The sequence below is a fragment of the Labrus bergylta genome, chromosome 5, assembly GCF_963930695.1.
Source record: "Labrus bergylta chromosome 5, fLabBer1.1, whole genome shotgun sequence".
NCBI classification, from domain to species: Eukaryota; Metazoa; Chordata; class Actinopteri; order Labriformes; family Labridae; genus Labrus; species Labrus bergylta.
Genome location: NC_089199.1, coordinates 21,256,993 through 21,274,354, shown reverse-complemented (window position 1 = coordinate 21,274,354; position 17,362 = coordinate 21,256,993). Strand labels below are relative to the sequence as shown.

Sequence of the window (17,362 nt, the reverse complement as noted above, 5' to 3'; positions counted from 1 at the left end):
ACCATGAATGCAGAAGGACTTATTTATTTGAGGATCTTTAAATAGCAATTTATTGATGGCCTTGGATATGGATAGTGTGCCCTCTGTTCTTATAGGGACAGCGTGTAGTAATGTAATGTGCATGTGCAACTGCAAAAACAGAAACATAAGATTTGATTCTGTCAGAGAATTTAGTGGAAAAATAGTGATGAATGTGAGCAGAAAGAACAAAAACAGACCTATTAGTTTGTTACATTTATTTCCATTGTTACAAGAGCAAAACAGTTTTCACAGGTTTCATATTACTACAAGTTCCCGGTCAAGTTCTTAGTACTACAAGTTCTATTTTCACTTGCACTATGAAATAATTATTTTTGAATAACAGGGTAACAACTGTGCAAGCAATATTTGAAACGTTCAATCGGTTCATTTAGTGCATTCAGGGCAATCCACTGATTTGTGTCCTTTGGTTTCTCCAATTGGTAACCAATGATTGGTACCCCTCTGTCGTCCTCTGGATGAGTCCAGGTCAAGTTGATGCAGGTCTTAGAGTCACTCACCACTTTCGTAGTACTACAGGTTCTATTTTCACTTGCGCTACAAAGTAATTACTTTAAATAACAGGGTAACAATTGTAAATCACTTGCATTTTAAATTAATTTAATAAATTACAGTTTTAAATGATTTAACCAAAACCTTACAGAACAGTCACACTTTCAATCCATAACTCAAAGTAATTGAAAACATTCTACTTTCACAATTTCCAGAATCACTCTCAAAGCCTTCATGCCATTTTAATCTGTGGAGAAAAGGAAAAATACAAATGATCATTATAAGAAAAAACAGAACATGTAGTCTATTCATATGCCAACCCTTCTGTCAAATGCCTTACCTTTGACGATAAGTTTAGTAGAACACTCTGCCTTGCCAAGAGAGTTGACTGCGACAACTCTATATTCACCACTGTCATTGGGTCGGACTCTCATAATGTACATGGAGCACACACCGAAAGAGTTGGTAATGTAGTAGTTGTTGTCTGAGTTTATGCAGATGCCATTCAGGTACCATGACACAGTAGGTGTAGGACATCCTCTGACAGCGCATGTCATGTATAGTTGGTAACCTTTTGGAGGTGTATGGACTTTTAGAGGGACCAGAATGGATGGAGGCCTTTCGAAGCAGACCTCTGTTGAATTTCCTCCATTTGAAGTATTTTGAACTGGGGGGGGGAGATTAGAAAACAGGGAAAGCATTGTCATAAAGGCTTTGCCATCTCGTAAAGGCTTTGTACTTAAGAACCTGATCTTGTTTTATAAAAAACATATTTTGGGCAGTAGCACCACAATACTAGGATATATGCTAAATCTGAGATTCCAGAGAGAATTTGTACTAAAAGAGGTAAGACATTTTTTTGTTTTTCATTCAGTTTAGAACTGAAAACAGCTGAGGAAATTTTAGGTTCAAATGAGCCACATGGTAAGAATGCACAGAACTACATCCAAAGAAGAGGCTGATCAGGGAATAAAAAAAGTCAAGGACTGTTGTTGTTTTGTGTATTTTAAAATAGTTTGGTAAGGTGTATGGTTAATTTGAGAATATAAATGTCTGCATCTGGTTAAAAACAAATAAATAAACATTTTCAAAAAGAGAAGCTGAAATATTCAACTATGATTGATGGCAGTCATTATGTAGTGAAACCAATTACTTAGCCAGACGCTGACTGTAGGGTTTGGTTACTCTATTGGTGCAACAACAAATACATTTGAATGAGAAGTACGATAACCTACCTCTGTTGCTGTTTACGCCCCATGTTGGTGACTGAGATGGATCTGAGAGACCCATATCATTTTTGGCATAGATTCTGAAATGATACTCTATCCCTGGAAGGATGTTGTTGGCAGTATATGTGTTGGTTAATAGGCGGTCTGCTATGGTCTTCCACACTCTGGTGTTCGAGTCATGTTGAGACACCATGTAGAACAGGCGGTCGTCAAGCTCCTGGTCCGGAGAGGGAGCCCATGATACCAACACTTTTCCATGGACTGTTTGCTCTAACTCCACTGGTCCTGGAGACTTGGGTTCATCTAGAAACAAATATGATTAGATCAGAATCAGAATCAGAATCGGGTTTTATTGCCAAGTACATTTACACATACAAGGAATTTGACTTGGTGTATTGGTGCTAAACAATTAACAAGGAAATAAAGCAGAACTAGTAACAACTTATATAATAAAGTACAAGAAGCTATAACAATATATAAAATATAATAAAAAAATGTAAAATATAAAAAACACAAAAGGTGCAATGTAGGAGCTGTGCAGTGGCCTATGAGAAAAAATCTTACAGTGTATGTAACCTAGTCACAGAGTGCATGTAAAGAAAACAAATTTAAAGTCCAGCTTGAGTGTTAATGTAACTTATAAAGAATAGAAAAGATAAAGACCCAGGGTATTTCTAAGAATACATAAACCTGAAATTGCTTGACATTTGTCCTATCCCCTCTTCATTAATTTCTAATGGAACCTTATTTAATCTAACCTTACTTGAGAGGCATTTCACCCCCATTTGGATTATTCCATGATTGTATTTTCAAGCCAGTTAATCTTGAAATATTTCTGCATGTTACTCTGTACAGATTATGTTTCACATTCCATTTGCAGATTGCTCAGTGTAAAAAAGGGTTGGACATTGGATTTTCTATACATTGGTATGTTATCAGCATTTAATGATCAAAATAGTATCCACTGTTTATTTAATGATGTTCTCTGCTAGTTGAACAAAATGGAAATCTATAACTCAACACCCAATAGATGAATTCCTTATTTTAAAAAGTAAGAAAATTACACACGGTTAATATCAGGACACCATGATTAAAATATGTAGTTTTTGTTAATGATATGTTTATCATTAATGGTTTCTCAACACATCTGCATTGATTTTAGTTTGGAAACATATTGATTGTTCTTACCTGTGACTCTAACCTCAATGTCAAAGGAAGCCTCACCCACTGAGTTTTTGGCTATAATAGTGTAAATGGCTGAATCTGAGCGCTTTGATGAAGGAATAACAAGCTGAGACATTCCCTCTGTATTGATGATATTTATCCATGGGGATATGGGCTCATTGTCTTTAAGCCAAGTGATCTCGGGAGGAGGTTCAGCCTGGATAGATCAATATCAATCAAATGAGATCAATTCTGATGCATACAGAAAGTGACAGTGTAGTGATCTCATATATTTAATAAGATATGAAGTACAGACTTGACAAGATAGATTAAGGATTCCCTTCATAAAGGAAAGCCTCAAAATAAATACTAGGTTCTTACCTCATAGCAAATTTTGACACGTGCAGAGATTCCTGCTCGAACAACAATAAAGTCCTCTGGGTTTTTAAAACAAGGTCTCACTGTATGAAAACACACAAAAACAAGAGATACAGACAGTGAACAAACCCTAGAAACTCTGGTTAATAGTTTATTATCCACTTATAAGAAATGTAACCACTTACTGTTGGGATTCTTTGCACACACCATTGCAGAGGGAGGGCTGAGGTCCCCAGGTCCTGACTCATTTATTGCTGAAACTCTGAACTCGTACTCTGTTCCTTCTGTGACATCTTTAACTGCATACTTCACATCTGAAAAAAAGATTTAAGGGAAAAAAAAGGAATTAAAAAAAAAAAGGGAACCTTTCTTTTAAATTAAACATATTTGAATGTGCAAATTGTCAAACCTTCAATGGGTTCATTAACTGCATTCAGGGCAATCCACTGATTTGTGTCCTTCTTTCGTTTCTCCAGTTGGTAACCAATGATTGGTACCCCTCTGTCGTCCTCTGGAGGGGTCCAGGTCAACTTGATGCAGGTCTTGGAGGCACTCACGACTTGTGGTGCGCCGGGTGGTCCGGAGAGAACTTGCGAATAACAAGTAGTCTAATTAATCCAGTAAACTCATATTTAATAATTAAGATGTGATAAAAGACGTGGAATAATTAAAGGACATCTTCATTTCTATCAAACTTTTCCTCTTGGAGATAGAGCAAGTATTCAAGTAAAAATTAAAGGTTTGGATTTCTAAAGGGGCAAAATAGTAAGAGTAATAAACGATTTAAAGCCCTCTTAAAACCTATCCAGAGGCATTTTCATTTATTACAGCCTAAGGGATGTTAACATGGGATTTTTTAACACTTACTCATTATGCCAGCCATAATGCTATCAGCTGTCTCCAGGGTGTCACTGAGGCCTTCAGGGTTTTCAGCGTAGATGCGGTAGTTGTATTTCTTTCCATGCATCACATTCCTGTCTCTGAAGGAGGTCCTGTCAGCTGAGACATCCCCAAGTTTTGTCCACAGACACTGTCCTGCCTGCTGCCGTTCTATGACATAGTTGGTGACAGCGGAGCCTCCATCGTCTTTTGGAGGATTCCACTTAATCTCAATTATAGATGAAGTGGATTCAGCCGTCTCCACTGGACCTTCTGGTGGACCTGGACGATCTGTTGTTAAAAGAGGTGTTATATTTTAAGAGGACTGATACAAATGTGAGGCTTTGTAAGTTGAATGTTGTGTTAATGTTTAACATTCTTCTCCTAATGTAGCAGTAAACATTCCTAGGAAACATACTTTTCTTTCTGTTTTTGTATTTTTTGTCAGATTTTCGGTGTTACCGTACCAAGCACAATAAGCTTAGATGTGGCCTCCACAGACCCAAAGGGGTTTTTGAGTTGGATCTTTATTTCCCCTGCGTCTGTCCGCAGACAGTCTCTGAGCAGTAGCCGACTGTGATTTGGCTCCCTCACAATTTTAACTCCTCCTCCATCTTTAATCTCAGTACAATCCTTGAACCAACTGACAACCAAAGACTCCTGAGGAGGAAAGGGCATCTTGAAAGCAGCATTCTGGCCCACTCTTATGATCACAGGTTTGGAGAACTTATGGAGGTCATCAGGGTCAAACTCAGGAACACCTGTGAAACAAGCAGGGTATTTCAGTTGAATGCACAGCAACTAATGTCATTTAATATCTTATTCTGTCATGACCATAGAAAATCATACCTCCAACAGTGACCTTTCCTTGAGTACTTTGATCCCCTGATACAAATCGATAAACTCCAGAGTCATTGTCTTTGCAGGTTTGAATTGTAAGTTTGTGAGAGGTTCCATCTTTGGTTATGTTGATTCCAGCGGCAGAGTTTAACTAGTAAATCCAAGAACAAAAAACCTCAGTTTTATTTTTGCATTCCAGTGCATTTTACAAAGAGAACAACAAACTCCTATTCAAAGAAACAATATCGTTTGTTACTTTATATGTCTTACAGTCAGTTGTTTTTAATTTTGACAGTGTTAGCGATGGAAAGTCTAAGTTCTTTAGCTCTTAACTTAAAAGTGAATTTTAGACAAATGTTGTATAATGCACATAATTATGATGTGTATGGAGCTTTACCTGCTCTCCATCTTTAAACCAGGTGCCCTCACATTCTATGTTCATCGTAACCGCTAATTCAGCTGGCTGGCCACGATGACAGTAAATATCGGACAGCCCACAGGTAATTCCTGGCTCTGGACAACAAAAATCAAAGTTAGTCTCCATTTTGTACATATATTAATAGAGCAGTGTTCATTTTAGTATGTTTGCTGAAAGAAATATTCAAGAGGAATTGAATACTTCTTTGGTTGTTTAAGAAAAATTAATGAAATAAGGAGTTCATTAATATTAAAAGAAGGAAAGGACAGGAAAGTAATTTATAGTATGAAGGACAAGCCAAGTTGCAAAGAGTTAATGACAACAAAAGTAGACATGACGACGAGCAGGAAACAATAAGCTTTCAAACTTTAACACATCCCAGGTGGTTCACAAGACTTTGCAAGAAGAACAGTGAGAGGCTCTAGATCAGTAGTAATATATAAAAAATGGAGGTTATTTAAGGATACCTGTTGTTCTTTCACACCCTCTCATATATGACAAGGCATTTGTCTTAAAGAGGTCATATTATGCCCTTTTTGGGGTTCGTATATTTAATCTATGTACCTACTAAAGTATGTTTACAATAGCTAAAGTTTGAAAAAAGTGTCTGTTTTCATGTACTGCTCCTCCATGCACCGGCTCGCTTCTGACTCTCTCTCTAAGGCTCTGAAGTGCCCACGTTCAGAGTCCCCACGTGTGCCAAGTCTGATCTGATTGGTTGGCCTGTCGGTTCTGCCGTAATTGGTCAGTTGCTCAGCACGGTTCTCGGAAATGTCACGGCCCTTTCACCATATTGGGAATGCAGCCACTTTGGCTCCGAGGGGAGCAAAAACATTAGCACCTTAGCACTACTGTGCTATTGCAGGCTACGGCATATCGTGGGCGTGCTGCAGAAGTTAATGGGCGTGCAACATGAGCTGCTGGGCTTGCCACAACAAGCCAATAGGCTTAGATCAGTGATATCACACTGACAAGACGACACACTGGCAAAATCTTTTCGAGGGGAGGTAGAACTGAGCGTTACATGCAGCTAATGCTACAGCTAACAGGAGGAGGTAGGAGAAGCCGTGTTTTGCACATAGATGTGCCTAAACATGCACAGGACACTTGGAACCAATCGTCCTCAAGGTGGACATAAACAATCCTTGGTGCAGCTTTTCTACTATGGAGAGTTCTGGCCGATGAAAAGGAATCAAAAATATCAACACTGTTTGTGTAATGACTATGACAAGCAGAAGTGGGGGGGGGGGGGGGGGGGAGTTCCGCGCACCACATTTAAGATAAATTACAATGCATTAATTGAAATGAGGTATTATAGAAATATTCTTGATTACTTAGTTATTATTTTATTAATCTCACAACTATTGTTAATAACGCAAATGGATAATTATTTTATTAGTCCTGCATATATCAGAGTTAGGATTACACTTTGATTATTTAATACCACCTCCTGTATCCACAAGTGGTTCATCAAGCCTTTCACCAACTCCGGCTTCCTCAATTGGGTGGCCTAATATCAATAACATTATTTAGCTATTAACATTTCATTCATTAAATTACTCAGTTTTGAATAATCTGCTGTTGTCTCTTACCACTTCCTGGTTCTTCAGCAGTTGTTATTGATGCTGCTGGTGAGAAAACATTGTAGATTTGAACTTTGTGTCTGTTTTTATGTAGTTGATACCAGGTAAAATGTGTGCCTAAAGTTCATAGGAACATTAAGTTGCATTTTAATGTCAAAGTTACACAATGGTTATGACTGAATATTTTCCATTGTCATATTTTAGTCTTAATGCTATAATGTAAGACTGCATGATCACTTTTTGTAACAGATATTTTAACTTGTGGATTTTTTTCGTCCAAACAAAAACAAAATATTCCAAAAGTGTATTATTTTAAAAACTATATATGCCCCCAAATAGCTGTTGTAAAGGCAGATATAAGTACTGTAAGTATGAGTATATTAAATAGTGGGAAACATAATCTTAAAAACCAATTTAAAAAATAATAATATAATGATACTTGGCTAATTGGCATGCTTACCAAACTTTGCTAATTCAGAAAATTTGCACCTACAACTTCCCATGTTCTTGTCAAAACTTTCACGTCATGAATTAACATCACAGGCCAAACATAAACATTTAATCAATCCCTAAGACAAAGACCACAGATCAAGACTATCTTGCCGTGCTTGGAATATTCGTTGAACCAGTATATATACATTTTCTAAACACAGTTTAGTAATACCAACATTTAAATGGTGAATAATCACATAACAAGCTGAACAGGAGAATGACTGAAGCCAAACATTACAGAGACATCAGCAGCAGTTAAAAAAAACAAACATTTTAAACAGGTCAAAATCAAAATCAACAATAGCAGGTCAAGTCACTTACCTGGGCTTACTACTGGTGGCTCCACTACTGGTGGTTCTTTTACAACTGTGAACAATCAAAAGTAGTTACATTTTATATAACTTTGCACATTGTATTCATTTCATTGTGAAGAAGTCTTTGGACCTTATGAAGAAAAACAAATTAACCAAACAACTCATGGTTCATGGTTTCAATACAGTTTTTATGATAATTACTGTTTAATTGTTAAGATCCCCATTAGCAGTACCTCAGAGCACGGCTAGTCTCCCTGGGTCTACTTTTAAAACATACTTACAGGTATACAAAATCCACATATGAAAGCATATGTGCTAACAATGGTGCTAGCCCTAATTAAAATTCATACTTCATAAACCTTTGGTCAGTATTCTTACTTGGTTCTGGGTCTTTCGGTGCTTCAGGTTCGGCTGGAGTCTTTGTTGGTGCAGGCGCTGGAGGGGTTTCAGGTGGAGGTGCAGCTGCTGCTTCTTCTTTTGCAATTTGAATCTGCTCTTTCCTCTCCTCTCTCTCTTTCACTAATTTAACTTGTTGCTCTTGAGCAACCTTTTGAAGATCCATACTAGAACCTCCTGCCCTTGTGGTTTTTCTGGCAGATTTTTTGCCCTTTGGTGCCTCTTTATCAGCTAGAATAGGGGTCATAGATTGCAGTGAGCACACACTTTTAGCAATGATTACAGCAATGATTATCCTTTCTCAGTTTTATTTAATAAGAAAACATTATCATTATTCATTATTGAGTTTTATCAGACAGTTTTTTCCTGGAGAAAAAAAGTCTTACCTTCAACGACGAGCCATGCATTGCAGGATTTTATTCCTGCACAAGCAGAATAAATTCCTTTATCCACCACCATGCAGTCTTTGACCACAAGACGGTGAATCAGCTTATCTTCTGAAACCTGGATATCATATTTCTCCCCTTGTTCCAAGGGTAAATTCTTGCCAAACCACAAAATCTTGGAGAATGGATTTGACAGGACACATTCAAAAACAGCATCTTCTCTCTCAATTGCCTTCACTTCCTGAATTTTCACCAAGAAATCCACCATGGGGACTGTAAAAAAAAACAATTGGTTAATTGTAGATTAAGTTGGTAAACTATATCTACATGAATGACTAGAACTAAAGACACTGCTGAAGTTATCAAGTCAAAGTAGGCTTTTTGTGTCATGCATCAAACAACCTTTGCTTTAAGGGCTACTAACCTGTCAGTTGTGCTAATGGAAAACTTACTTTTAAAATCAGTGGAAAACATATTCACATCCTCTACATCCAACTGGTACAGTCCAGCATCATCTGGCATAAGGTCCTTCATACTGAAAATGTACTTTTTCCCCACTTGTTTAAGGTTGTGCTTTATTTTGTCTCCCAACTCCTTCGTATATGGAACCATTACTCCGTCCTGTGGGTGAAATATGAAAAGTTATATTTTTCCTTTTGGTAAGAATGAAACTAGTTTGCAAATACAAATGCAACAGTTGCATGTCATTAATTTGCTTTAAAATGGAAAGAATGGTATATCATGAATCCTCCTTATGAATCCTAAACTGAAGTGCCATTGTATTGTAATACACAAGGGGTCATGTTGTTAATAAGTCAAATGAAAAGATGTCTCCGGTAACTTCCTGTTCTTTTGTTTAATGGTTTTGTTATGAAAGTCATTTTTTTCATACATACCTTATACAGGAAAATGGAGCTACTTGGGTCAATAAGGTCCATATCAACCTCGAAGGATGCAGTACCATCTGCATTTACCTGAATGGGTTTCAGGTTGGAAATGTTTCTGACAAACTGGGACAAAACAGAACACAGTAAGATGAAGTAAGAAGTAAGTAAATGCATGTATTCAGGCTACAGTAGAACCTTGTACCATTAGTCTTTTTTAAGAGTTTATCTGGAGTACTATATAAAGTCCATATTAAATTCTATGATCTAGTTGAAAAAATAAACCCATCAATATGAAGATATCTAAATTTACAAACCTCAGCTTGCTCTTCCTCTCTTTCCTTCTTCTTTTCATTAAGTTTTTTCAGCATCCAACGAAAGTCAGTCACTCCAAACTCTGCACAGATTCTCTCATAGTCTTTCTTCTCAGCACTTAGTAAGAGCTCCCAAAATTTAGGATCGATCTCTCCATCTTTTCTCTCAGACTGCTCAGACTTTGGAAGGATCTTGCTGGAAATTGATAAAGCAAAGCATTTAGTTTAAGTTCAACAGAAAATCTAAGGAAGAAAGAATTACGATTTAAACGTGAAACACAAACCTACCTTCTCCTTTTTAGTACGTTCTTAAAGTTTCCATTTGTAGCTTCAGCTGCTGGTTGAGGGGCTTTGTTTTTTTTGTAACCAACTGAATGCAGAAGAGGATGCTCAATTTGTTACTATGATCATGTGATTAACATACATGGAGACTGTAGAGTATTAGTTACTCAGTTGAGTGCAATATACACATGAGCATGAGGTAGTAAAGAGAAAACTCAGTGTTAAATCTTAGCATGCTTATTTTTGTGTTGTTTTTTTTTCAGGTTTAAACACTGAATGACTGCACAATATAACTCTGATACATTTGTATGCATGTAGTAAGAAAACATTCCTTACCTTCAATAATATTCAGAATAACTGTGACAATGGCCTGTCCATATTCATTTATGGCAAAACATTTATAAGTATCAGCTTGATCTGGCATAACATTTGGCATCTAAAAGATATAAAATAGATTAGAAATGAATTAGAAAGTGGACTAATAAGTTACTTCTGTCAAAAGTTTGTACCATACACTGTATATCAAGATGGACAGAGCAACAGCCTCCTTTGAGGGAAGCCAAAAGATTTAGATCTTCCCCTGATGGCTGGCTGCGATATAGCTCATAAACCCTGCCTCATCAATAATAACAGATGGGCCAGGAGTCAAACTATAAAGTGAAAATACACGCCAAATACTGTTATGGTTAGTTATCATGATGATTTATGTACAGGTGCTTGTGTTGTCTGTGCAGTCAAGTTACCATAATTAGTCAATTAAGCATCTGCTCAACATCAACCTGCTACCCTATTCAGGTTTAATTATCTTCATGATGTTAGATGCAGATGTAGATTTTAACCTGACCATATATTTGATTTGAACATACTTGCTCAACTCCTCCTGTACTAACCAAAGACTGGTTATAGATAAAATATGTTTCCCTGTGTCATTGTGTACATGACAGACCAATTTGATTGAAAAACTGTGGCAAATATACAGAATGTCCACAAATGTTTGATTTGTATATGTCCTCTTGATTTCATCAATTGACCTTTGTGAAAGTACTTCTCTCAGAATTAATTAATTCTCCTTATTCTTAAAAGTATTTGACAAAGCAGACTCAGGGATTACAATTTTGTGATCAAAAATATGCTGCTTCTTTTTTCAGTCTCAATCGCTCTATTTATGTCTGTGCCAATTTTACCACTGCATTACATCAGCATCTTTCTGCACAGGATCAGTGGGATTTGATAGCCCATATCACTTGCCTCAAATGTATGCTCATTGGACGTTGGATCATATTTAGTCTGGTATCTGGATGTGTCAGACACATCTCCATTATTTCGGCTCCATGTTACTGTCGGCGTTGGGTCTCCAGTGACAATGGCTTTGAAAAAAGCGAATTTACCTGTAGAAAAAGACAGACAAGGTCACAAGGAAATACATTCAATATTTATTATGTATAATGAATGATATTTAAAATGTACTCCTGATGTAGTATATTAATTAGAATACTTGATGCTTGTATTCACAACATTTAGGCAAATGCAACAGGGATACTATTTCTCTCCTGCTAATTTTATTTCTGTGTAATTATTCTTGTGCTATCTGTCTTACCCTCTTGAATGGTCAGAGCAATTGGCTTGCGGGTGAAGTCTGGATGACTCATTCCCTCTGGCAGGGGCTCGATAAACTGTGTTATCATAACCCCAGGGACCTTAGATTTCTTCTTGATCCCCACTGCATTAAAAAAGTAATGTCATCGACAATGAAAACAGAAAAAAAGGAAACCATGACCATGATGTTATCAAAGTATCACTTTAATTTTTAAGCCAATTAAACTTTAATTGCTCTGTAATCAATGTATCACTCACATAATCCATGCTAAACCCCATTCTAATACATGACATATTAGAATGTTTAATGTTACTCCCTCGATCAGTTTCATCCAATCTAGGCTATATCTATTCAGGTCTGGTGTATAAGGCTCTCTTGTATCTCATGTTAAATTCATTAACATTTCAATCACTTTAACGTTAACCTTTTTCCCTTGGGAATCCATGCCTCAAATTCAACCTGAGAACTGACATGTAATGATGCACCTATATATCCACACACAGAATAGAGGCATGTATGCTCATTCTGCATATTTAAACATCCATTGCATATCAGTTCTTCATGCCTTTGCGAGCAGTTTGAGGGGAAAAGATAGCTGTGGATGGCTTCTCTCCGGTCCCTTAAGCCTACCTTCTTTACCATAGAAATTGTCATCAGCAGGACCTGATAAGGAACATGTTAAAGAGCATTTACAGCACATGTCAGAATAGTATTAATATTAGATTTTGGATTAGGCTTAAATAACTAAAACTGATGGTCTGGGAAAATAAATACTAGACCAGCATTGTGTGCGTTTAATTGTCCGATGTGCATGAGGCTTAATCACATCAGTACAGGTAAGACAGTTTGCAATATTTTCAGCATTTTTCACCTGTCATATGTGTGTTGAAAAATATGGGATTCAAATGTATTTATTTATTTGAAATATGTACAGTTTTATTTAGATTTATTCACAAATAGATATAATCGCTGACCCCATTCTGTCAATTCTGCTAGAGTCTCACCTGGAAATGTACCATCTTATTACTTTGTCACATTCTGTTAAGAGGACCAAAATTATCAAGATAGCTTTATAACCAATATAAATCATCTATCCATTAACTTTACTGCTTATCCTGACAGTGTCCCAAGGGGCTCGAGTTGATCCAACCTAATGGGCGATAGGCAAAATATACTCAGGCCGATTGTCAAATTGATGTACCATACCCATTTAGTCAGCTGTAACCCTTAATTGACATCATTATAAAGAATTTCTTTGTGTTTGCCTTAAAACAAAGACAAAAATACATCAAAGACAAGGTTTCTTTAGGTATCATGGTTGATACTATCAACTAAAGGTATTCTCTGCAGTGTTAATCTTCACACCATTTTCTAATTTAGTCATAGTCTCCTGACGAAAATGTCCTTTTATATTTAGTCAGATATTAGTCATTTGATATTGATTTAATTTAGTAATTTAGTCACTGACTAAAATTGCACATCATTTTAATTGACGAAAATAGAAGATATTTTAACAAAACAACAACAAAATCAGACGCAAGTTTTTATTTTGATTATCAGAAGCTCACTGCTGCATTTGGGTGCTGCTCGGGTGGTCCATGTTTCCAAGTTGGGAAGTCGTTTTTCTGACTTCAGTGTGTTCACATGATTCGGAAAGTTGGAATGTTGTAACAACAGCACAAACAAGCGTTTTTGACGACATTAACACTGATTCTCTGTTTTTGGTGCAGGTTCAGGTTACTGAATTATTTGGTTACTTGTGACCTCTACATTTCAAATTGACCTAAAGAGTACCCAATTAGAGAAAAGCTGTTGTGATATTTGGTTGCCACACTTGCTTGATATACATTTTCCTCATTTGTGCTTAATAAAGAAAATAAGGTTGCAGTAAAATGTTTACCTTGGCCAGTGGCTGTCCCATCGGTTACAACCGATCTTCGAAACATCTTGGATCCTTTGTTTCCTGGATGGATTCAGAAAGATTTCCCCAACTGTAATAAATGATTGACAGAAGTATTTAATGCTAAACTGATATACTCAAATACCACAAGTAGAAAAGAAAGGTGGCTCTCAAGTTCATTTTTTTTTTTACAACAATGACTTAAAATAGTGTGTTTTTTAGGGATGCAGATGAGGTAGAGGCCTGTCTAACAAGAAGTTGCCTCAGGCAGGTTTTTTTTTGTGTAATTTGATCCAACCTATTCAATATTGGACACGTCCATGCATAAGTTTGTAGTGTTTGGCTGACTAGCCTAACTAACTAAAAGTTGAAACATAAAACATTTAAATAACAATGATATATTAATGACTTTTGCAATAACATAAAAATTGTGCATTTTTATGATTTTGCACCAGATGGACTTGTTGCCCATCCCGTTCTTGTTAAAGGGCTATCTCAATGACACCAGGGAGGAAATTTTATCAAGACCGTGATCATTTTATATTGTTATATGTGATATGTTTGATTAAATTGATCAAAACCTTGAAGTCAGGGTCTGCCCTTTAGGGGTTTTGGTTGTAAATGTGTTCCTTAAAGCAAACATGTCCATTGCTTTCTGAACTCTTCAAATCTTTACAATGGAAACATTATCTTGTCACAAGACCAGTTATGACTATCAGCCCTGCTGACCACTACTGCATGCTATTAACAGTTTGATGTGTCTGCACGTTTACAGAGGTAATGCATGACTGGGTTATGCTCTGTACGTGATCTGAGCTATACACATCTGATCTAATTGTAGAACAGTGTGTGGAAAAAAGGTGTAAATCTCCTTACACCTTAAGGTAGAATAGGCAGACACGTTACTCCTACTAGCTGATGGACAGGCTGCATGACCGACTGACCAACTGACTTTACTGTCCATACACTGCATTGCAAGCATTGCTGATAACCTACTCATGCTTCCTGCCATGAGGTCATAGAATCTAATATACTCAACTGTACATTTTGAAGACATGGTTCTACCCGATTTTTAAGGATGTTTCATGAGCCCTTTTTCACTTTAACCAATAGAGAATATTTCAACTTCATAAACTGCATGAGGTTTATGATTGACAAAATTATTGTGCGCACATTTGTATTATGAACGTTATAAGGACAATGAACAGAGAATTTATCAGCATAATTGGATTTGCTTCAAAATTACTGCCACAGTAATAATGATAAGGTTGACATAATTTAACTTTTATTTTGGACATGTTTGACCATTCATAACCTCACATATATAATAGATGCAGAAAGTAAGCACTACCCAGTATAGGCGGCTGACATTCTAGGATGTCAATGGTCCATGACTGTTGTAAGATGAGCAAACTGGATTGTAACCTGATCGGTCACATGCCACATAAAACTGTGAACATCCCATCCCAAACATCTTAATATGCTTGTAAATCACTGCTGACATGATGGCTGACTCATCCTATGTTGGAACCTGCTCAGTATAGCAAGTTAAAACACTGGATATCACCTTATTGTAGTGGTTTGAGGTGCAAAATATGACAAGTATGTGAGCTTTAGTACAACACTCCACTTTTTATAGTTTTTTCCATCAAAATGGGTTTTAGATAAAGCTAAAAATCAGTGTATTTATAGTATAACATTTAAAAGTGGGATGATTATGCTGTAACTGTATACTGTGTATCCTAAATATGATATGCACTTCACATGACTACAAATTGCAGGCTTTCAACTTGGATTTATTTTTGCCACCAAACCATGTGTTCTTCAATGTCGACAGTAAGACGTAAGAAGACGTAAGAAGAACCTAAACAAATACATTGATTTAGTTCTAAGGCTGCTTAAGACTTGCTTGGGTTCTTTTGACTGGGTCATGAGCAAACATTGCATTAATGCTTGTTGTTTAGTGGGTTTCATATTGACTGTGTTGCATGTTTCTGTAAAGGCTATACCAGCTACTTAATGATCCACTTGCTGAAATACTGCACGGGACAGAACATTCAGAGAGTGAGAGCATCATAAAAATGGTTAAAAGCAAGATTCTTCTGAGGGCATGCTAAAGAAGCATGTGGCTATCTATGGAATCAGCGTTGATGCTGCTCAGTGGCAGTAGTTAAGAGAGGCTGCTTAATTTGGGTTATTACCAAGTTAGCCTTAGTTACAGAGAGAATTTTAAAGGTTTGCAATGTATCCTTTTCAGAATCAATTAAACCCTTGAAACAACTTGGGAGGGGAAGCTGAAATTTTGCAGCATTCTTTTTAATCTTATAATTCAAGTAAGAAGTTTAATAAAAAGAAGGATGCTTCTAAAGCTGTTTTTTTTTATTCTACAAGGTGGTAAAAATACAGCCAATATGTCATTAAAGCCTATAGGCATCAATGGTCTTAAATTGCTTTTACGTTTGTTAATCCACCATTTATATGTTACACAACATATTAAAGGAATAATGAAAGTTAATTATTTGGATTTCCTATCTTTTTTCAGGGATCATACAAACTCATACTGATAGTTTAAAATGTTGTAAGGAGCCGTTGTTTTTGGTAGAGTTTAATCATGATCTTTCACACACATTTACATTTTTTTGCAACAAGAAATCCCTACTTAATTAAATCTGCAAAAACTTCACACCTTAGGTTATAACAAAGTTTAAAAATTAAATTAAAGTAGTAAATAAAGGAGGCTACCATGACAAATTAAAAGTAAAATACTGCATCACCTATGAGAGTGATGAAACAAGGCAGCTCTGTTTTGTTTAAAGGGAAACACTTTTCCCAGTTGTCCACATCAACAGAAGCTCTGTCTTTTTTCAACTGATGTTTTCAGGTAAATACTCCACAGGATGATTGCAGTGTAAAAGACTTACACAAACTCTTATTCTAATCATCTCCATCCAAGAGTGGTGCTCTATGTAAGATGAATGATGAACTTACCTCTTCAGTCCCGGGCTCCTCTTGAGTGGTGCTGCTTCCCAGTCTGATATTTGAGTGTGGCTTCCTTGGTCTTCCTTGGTTGCTGCTTGTATCTTGGGCTATTAAGTCCTTAGAGGAATGCCTATGACGAAGTGACAAGCATCCATGTGTCAGACATGGTGCATGCCCAGAAAGGGGATTGCGTTTTTGTTTATGGCATAAATCACAACCTCCAGCTAGGGGGAGGACAAAAAGCTTAGGTTGGATACAAGCATGAACATGGGACAACCATGACTGTTGCTTCTTTTTAAACAATAAAGGGGTTTCATTGAGAGTGCTTTTGGTAATAAACATTTGTTTCTCAGAAAAATTGGAATTTGGCCATTTTTTTTATGACTTTAGCAGACTTAAAGAATCCCTAGTACTCTGCTTTGGTGATATTCTACTTTTCAACTGACTTTGTTTTATTAAAGTCCCTCCAGATTCTACACTCTCCCTTTCAGGCAATCTTTACAAGCTTTGCAGATTACTTTTACTTCCTCAGACAAAACAGTGCATGGAAAGATTCTAAGTTGGATTTCATTTTGCAATTATTTTTTTGATCATTCTGTTGACTGTTAATTTGTCAGTGGTCAATTAGTTTTGACATGCTTGCGTTGTGGAGTAAGAGTAAGCATACGTTAGTAGTCAGGGCAATGTGTTGACAGCTAAGCACGCTCCTGTTGACACTGTTAAGAAATTACGAGAACAGCAAAATATCATGTTGATTGTTAAGATGCACTAATGAGGTCAGGTCATCAAAGACATG

The 17,362-nt window shown here is 36.6% G+C and overlaps 1 protein-coding gene across 6 annotated transcripts; it reads right to left on the bottom strand.

Annotated features, from left to right (window-relative positions):
• Nucleotides 1-221: 221 nt before the first annotated feature.
• On the bottom strand, nucleotides 222-16,715 carry LOC109981695 (immunoglobulin-like and fibronectin type III domain-containing protein 1). Of its 6 annotated transcripts, none has more exons than XM_065955128.1 (26): nucleotides 16,576-16,715; nucleotides 13,588-13,678; nucleotides 12,318-12,350; nucleotides 11,688-11,810; nucleotides 11,339-11,478; nucleotides 10,427-10,526; nucleotides 10,097-10,178; nucleotides 9,812-10,004; nucleotides 9,507-9,620; nucleotides 9,063-9,231; nucleotides 8,611-8,883; nucleotides 8,207-8,455; nucleotides 7,836-7,880; nucleotides 7,032-7,067; nucleotides 6,887-6,949; nucleotides 5,419-5,534; nucleotides 5,031-5,172; nucleotides 4,649-4,942; nucleotides 4,170-4,472; nucleotides 3,712-3,891; nucleotides 3,488-3,616; nucleotides 3,306-3,385; nucleotides 2,949-3,141; nucleotides 1,767-2,063; nucleotides 872-1,198; nucleotides 222-778 (listed from the first exon to the last, which is right to left on the bottom strand). In XM_065955128.1, exons 2-26 carry the CDS (start codon nucleotides 13,631-13,633, stop codon nucleotides 774-776), a joined length of 3,732 nt encoding a protein of 1,243 aa, XP_065811200.1. In that variant the 5' UTR covers nucleotides 13,634-13,678; nucleotides 16,576-16,715; the 3' UTR covers nucleotides 222-773. The 6 variants fall into 6 exon arrangements, with proteins under 6 accessions (XP_065811200.1, XP_065811202.1, XP_065811201.1 ...); XM_065955130.1 differs by having other exon boundaries at nucleotides 7,032-7,064; XM_065955129.1 differs by having other exon boundaries at nucleotides 13,588-13,650; nucleotides 16,576-16,594.
• Between the last annotated feature and the right edge of the window lie 647 nt (nucleotides 16,716-17,362).

What these genes read in the sequence shown, in the direction of transcription:
- LOC109981695 (XM_065955128.1), bottom strand. Translation starts at nt 13,633, where the DNA reads ATGTTTCGAAGATCGGTTGTAACCGATGGGACAGCCACTGGCCAAG. An exon ending in GAGAGGAAGAGCAAGCTGAG is followed by an intron (nt 9,621 to 9,811) that starts GTTTGTAAATTT and finishes GTTTTGTCCCAG; the next exon opens with TTTGTCAGAAACATTTCCAA. An exon ending in CATTATGGCTGGCATAATGA is followed by an intron (nt 3,892 to 4,169) that starts GTAAGTGTTAAA and finishes GTTATTCGCAAG; the next exon opens with TTCTCTCCGGACCACCCGGC.